The following is a 6107-nucleotide window of genomic DNA, read 5'->3' on the forward strand; positions in this document are numbered from 1 at the left end:
TATAAAGAATATGTACTAATTCATTTCTAATCAATCGAACTGACAAAAAAAAAAAAAAGGAAAAAGGAAAAAAGAAAAAAGAAAAACTTCGGTAAATTTGAGTTTTATCTCCTATGAGCTTCAAGATTTCTTAGGAATAAAGAAAAGTGCAGCTGAAAGTAAACAAAGTTATAATTTATTTATTTTGATTATTTATTGTCCCAATCCAAAGAAAGTGGTAAGTAATAATTAATAAAGGGGAACACTCATATAAAGACGTTTAAAACGTCTTTTTTTTAAGACGTTTTTTTAATAATTAAAATTTAACTTATATAATCGATCAAACTGTGTTATTTTTGTCAAAATTAGACCAAACAAACTGATTTGACCGAAAAATCGATCTATTTTAATTTTTTTTATAGAAAATGACTATAATAAGAATATTTTAGTCATTTTTTTATAATAAGAGTATTATAACCATTTTCTATAAAAAAATATTAATTTAGATCGATTCAAGATTTGATTTATCGATTTTTTAGTCAAATCAGTTTGTTAGGTCTAATTTTGACAAAAATAATATAGTTTGATCGATTATATAGGTTAAATTTTAATTATTAAAAAACGTCTTTAAAAAAAGACGTTTTAAGCGTCTTTATGTGAGTGACTCCCATTAATAAAAGTCTTGATAGGGAAGTCATCCAAAATAAAAATATTTAAAGTTTTTTAGGAAAAAAAATCCTAAAAATGTATCAATAATTCTTAAAAAACCTTTAATATAATTTTTTTACATTAATAATCTTAACAAGTGTGGTAAAACTCAATTAATCATTGTAAACATGGACTAAATACAAAAACTCAAAACCAAGGAGAAAAAATATGCAAAATAAGCATATACACATGACCATGGAGAGAAAGTGTAGTGACAACCTAAAATAACGCTTATAATCTGACAAACAAGTGTAGCGACCATCAATTCTGATGGGAATACATGAGTAACTTGTCGGACATAGATCATAATGGAGATAGCAAAAAATCCAACAATGTTATTCATGAGAACCCCTCCATATATCTGTAATGGTAAAAAGTAGAAACATTTATGTAATTATATTTAGTTTACCAAAAATGACAAGTGCACATAACAAATTGGAAAAGTCTAGGGCCAGCAATTTTTGTGTTTTGTGGCCAGCACTTAACCATCAAAAGAAAAGTAAATGATCTCTCACCATTAGATGTAATCTCACACCATTAAAAATACTACTGATGACCAATTGATAGTTACAAACCACAAAAATTGCTGGCCTCCTAGCACTTCTCTAAAAAATTAATTACCAAATTAACAATTATATATACTTAATTTTATTTTAACATATATTATATAAAAATGACTGATTTGGCAGATGATTTTTGGTATATACTTAATTAGCAAAATGAAAAATAGTAGTGTAGAGTGATGAGTAACAAGAGACTAACCTCAGAAATAGCAAGAGAAATAGTCCTAGAATTCTTATAGCTTGTTTTTTTAATTGCTGTAGTTGCTTCTCTTGCATTTATGGCCAAGGGGACTAGAACAAATGAGACAAAGGCAGCATGAACTCCTAAACTGTTGGAGAATTTTCTGACACTTTCCATAAGCGGTTGTGCCACAATGCATATAATAACAATTCCTAGCACCATATTTGTTGTGGCCATCAACCTTCCCCATATTGATTTATCTACTATTGCTTTGCTTTCTTTATTTTCCACCACCATGCCTGCCTCTTCCCATGCCTTTCGTCCAGTTATGTACAATCAAAGAGTGTAAGTTGACACTTGGTATTGTCCTCTCTAATAAAAAATACTGAGAATTTTGATATGACTAGCTAATTTGTTATCATTATTTGTATAAAATAATGTATTAGTCAATACTAGTATGTTTTTCTTTTTGGATTTTCCACTGTATCATTAGCTTAACAAGTTAATGACTAGTTTGCTGCAGATCCAAACTCTATTTAAGGATTTATTACTGGCAACAAATTGCTATATATACAAGGCGAGATTGAAACCCCCGACACTTGCTTAAACAAATGAGCTTAGAAAAATATTCGATGAATTTGTTCAATAAACAAAATATTTGTTATTTTCAAATCTTAGTAGATTTTTTTGTCCCTCTATATTCTTCATTGAGGAAAAAATTGGGGATTCACTCATTAATAATTTTATGTACTTTTTGTTTGTCCATGCACTTACTTGATATATATCTTCTTCAGAGTCAGAATCAGAAAAAGGAGCATGACTTGAAATTTTGTTAAGTGATTTCTCAAACACAGCAACAAATTCCTCCTCATTGATTATCTGATCTATGTCATGGTCAAGTTCATCAATGACTAAAGCAACTGCCTTCTCCACTTCCATTGATGCTTTAACAAATGCGATGTTCATCATTAGTTCTTTCAGTTCAGATTGCGAGACGCAGTTGTCTTTATTGCGGTCAATTTTTTCGAACAACCTGTTGATTATTGTAGGCTGTGAGTAGTAGACTATTTTTAAAGAATTCGTTCTGCTCTTAGTTAGAAAATGAGCATGTCATCATTTTCATCATGTGTTGTATTTTCCTACTAAAATGAAATATGCTTGTATATGATTAGGAAAGAGAATCACAGAACCTTTTAATGGCTATCTCATCAGGTTTTCCATCATTTCTGAGAAGGTTTCCAACCATATCATTCTGAACATGCCTTAATATTTTAGATATGATTTGTTTCTTCCCTTCTCTTTCTTTTCTTTTGTTTTCAGTCCATGGCCCAAAAACCTGTCAATGTTTTCAATCACTTTCAAGTAGCACAAGGAAATTGTTGTGTTATAGCAGCACATTTACCTCATATAAGTCCTTCATTGATTTCCTTGAAAGATACTCTTTATCCAAATCATGCTTTGTTTGATCAAGCCACTTTGCAAAGCCAACAACAAACTCATCCTTGGTTATCATTTGATCATGACCATGATCAAAAAATTTCAATACCTCTTCTATTTCTTTCTCCTCGTCGATACTTGTGTCTGTTACTTTGTTTTGTAGCAATAGGTCTCTTAGTTCAGAAGCTGATATGCCACTGCTCCTATCTTCATCTATTTCCCTGTACAACCTACAAAGTTGCAATGATCTAGATAAAACTGTAATATATCCTTGTCTTATAAATAAATGGCAACTACTCAAATGAAGATGCTAAAAACATCTTTTTATGAAGATTCTTGTGTTAAAAGTGTACTTTGTTTGTTTAGCCACACTTTAAAAAAAATAACACTTTTATAACACATCAAAATCAAACCATACATTTCATCATCTAATGGTAAAAAAGAAGCATCTTCATATGAAGACAATAATAAAATCTTTATGGTAGTATCCACCTAAATAAATCACCTTATTATACATACATTAAAAACATAGATTGGTAATAATATTAGGTTATTGTAATTGTTGGAGATTCAATTGGTGTTAGTGGATATGCAAGCATGATAACTTATTCTATATTTGCGGCATTCACTAATTCAAACTTAATTTGAAAATGAGAATCATTTTTTTATTCTTTCTGTCAAGAAAAAAGATGGTAGACTAAATGGTCGAAATATCAATTAATGAAAGAGCCTCAAAATAAAGAGAAACTAAATCTCACCTTCTAATGGCACTCACATTTGGAGTCCCATTCTTGGTGAGTATCCTTTGTAGAGTATTCTTTTCTACAAAACTTAGTATTCTTAACATTAAATCATCATGTTTCAAGTATTCCAATCTTCTTTTCTGTCGCCAAGGTTCAAAAACCTGCAAGTAATTGTAAACATAGTGAATAATACTGGCTGTGGTTAGACATGAATAATACATGAACATGCATATTTTTTCTTAGGTCTCATTGGTTAATTACATTAGGACAAAAATATAAAAATATTAAGAGATTTGGAGAGGAAGACAAGTACAGAGATAGGGAAAGTTTCTTTGTTCTGAAACATTATTTGCATGGAAAAATAGTCAGGAAAGTAGAAAAAGAAATCTTTATTGAACCTGCAACCTCTAGGTGAGTATAGGAGACTATGCCATTTGAGCTATAACTCGTTGGCTATTTTGAAATATACTTACCAATCTTACTTCTTTCTCTTTTCATCTTGCCTAAAACTTGTTTTTTTCTATTCTAATCTTTGGTTGACAATTAACATGTTGCATAAATATAACCCTGTTTTAATAATATCTCTTAGCCTCAAGTTATGAATTATATGGTCAAAATTTTGTTACTCTTTAAACAAGAAGTCAAGATATAATAATAATAATAGTAAGATTGACAAACCTGTTTAGTAAAATAAAAGAAGAGAAGAAGGGAAGCAAAGATGAGACCAATTATGGATTGCAGAGTTGTTGTCCCATAAGATAATTGTAATAAAATTGTTGAACCTAACATATTGCTTGCTGCTTGTTTTGTCTCCAAATCTATAGTAATGCCATGACCTAACACATCAAGAAGAACAATGATAACTATATTAAAAGAGTCAAAACTTTCTATTTTAGTGAGTGAGATGGAAACAGACTAGTGAATGAAGGTTTGAGAGTTTTAGGTGATGATGATGATGATGAGTTAGATCCTTCACTGTGCTCAAAATCTTTGCTGCCAGTGATAACACATGTTCCCCAAACTATAGTCAGAAGCAAGATTGATGATCCAGCCAATGATCCAATTCCAATCATAGCATATTCTTCTGCTATCTTTCCATTCTTCACAAGTAGTACTGGAACTGAATAAAGTTTTAACTTAATTCAGTAATATAATAAAAAAATTATGAAATATCAAATACATATTTCTATACTCAATGGTTGATTAATGACTTTTTTTTTATACGTAATATAATTGTTTTGAAAAATCCAAACTAATTTGTTATTCATTAAAATTGACAAAATTATCCAATAATTATAGGTATCAAATTAATTTACATATTAATTATTTAATAATCAGAGCATACATATGCCTTTGACGGGTACGATAATTAATCAATTATTTAATTTAACAAAAAAAAAATAGAAAAGATATTGATACCAAGAAGAATCAAGGACTCTGGAAGAGCAGGAATGATGTTAAAAGCTGTAGCACCAAAGATACCAGGGCCAAGAATCTTGAAGATTCGTTGAGTCCCTCTACTCAGATACGATTCTCCATGAAAAAGGATGTATCCATACACCAAAATTAGAAAGAGATTCCCAAATATGTTGTTTGTGCATGGCAGAAATCCGTAAATTTGGTCACAGTTATGATCTTCATCAATTCCTTTGAGTAGCAAATAAGAAGAAGTTGTGTTGGGGTGAACACTATGATCATCAACTTCTTCAACTCCATCTGAAACTGATTCTTCAGAAGCATGATTTGGAAGTAGATAGCGACCATGGACATTAACCAGCAATGGAAGAGAGATAATGAACACTAATGGTGTTTTGGAAATCATCCTCATTTCTGCTGACTGGGGCAAAGGAAAGAAACAAGAGGTTTAAAGAGTGGCCAAAGTCAAAGTCAACCTATATTATATTTCTCTCGATTTTTCTTTGTTCCACTTTAATTTAGGCCAAGCTACACAAAATTTTTATGGTGTGTGCATCAACTAAAAGATCATTCACACCTAATAAATTCTGTGCCACTCTCACAATGGATTTTTTTTAATAAATAAAAAATATTTTATTTACTAAAATATATATTTTTGTAGCATTTTTATTAAAATTCATCACATTTCTTATCTCGTTTACACACTGTAAATGAGGTAAGGTACAAAATGACGTAACCGTATTACGTTTATACATATAGTGTGTAACGGCTTTATCTCATTTACACTATAAACGAGATAAGACTAAACCCGACTTATATATACAATTCATTCGTTTACAGTTTACAGCGCTGTTTGGATTTCTTTTTCACCCATTTTTTAATTTTTTTTTTCAACTTTTACCCTTTTCTAACCATATTATATATCGACTTACTCGACAAGTATGGTGCATGTAGATGCACATGATTCGGACATTAATCGACTGAACGGGACATGGCACATCACGGGAGCAGCTGACTTCGAAGTTAGTATTGTTTTATTTTTGTTTATGTTAGAGCATGTATGTGTAATTATACTTAGGA

General features: G+C 30.4%; 1 protein-coding gene across 3 annotated transcripts; it reads right to left on the reverse strand.

Annotated features, from left to right (window-relative positions):
• Positions 1-735: 735 nt before the first annotated feature.
• Positions 736-5584, reverse strand: LOC112703632 (sodium/calcium exchanger NCL2). Of its 3 annotated transcripts, none has more exons than XM_025755183.3 (9): positions 5031-5584; positions 4528-4731; positions 4290-4447; positions 3627-3772; positions 2834-3098; positions 2622-2767; positions 2206-2464; positions 1450-1746; positions 736-1048 (listed from the first exon to the last, which is right to left on the reverse strand). In XM_025755183.3, exons 1-9 carry the CDS (start codon positions 5437-5439, stop codon positions 821-823), a joined length of 2112 nt encoding a protein of 703 aa, XP_025610968.1. In that variant the 5' UTR covers positions 5440-5584; the 3' UTR covers positions 736-820. The 3 variants fall into 3 exon arrangements, with proteins under 3 accessions (XP_025610968.1, XP_025610970.1, XP_025610969.1); XM_025755185.3 differs by having other exon boundaries at positions 4588-4731; positions 5031-5581; XM_025755184.3 differs by having other exon boundaries at positions 2834-3089; positions 5031-5579.
• Between the last annotated feature and the right edge of the window lie 523 nt (positions 5585-6107).

The sequence above is a fragment of the Arachis hypogaea genome, chromosome 7, assembly GCF_003086295.3.
Source record: "Arachis hypogaea cultivar Tifrunner chromosome 7, arahy.Tifrunner.gnm2.J5K5, whole genome shotgun sequence".
NCBI lineage: Eukaryota > Viridiplantae > Streptophyta > Magnoliopsida > Fabales > Fabaceae > Arachis > Arachis hypogaea.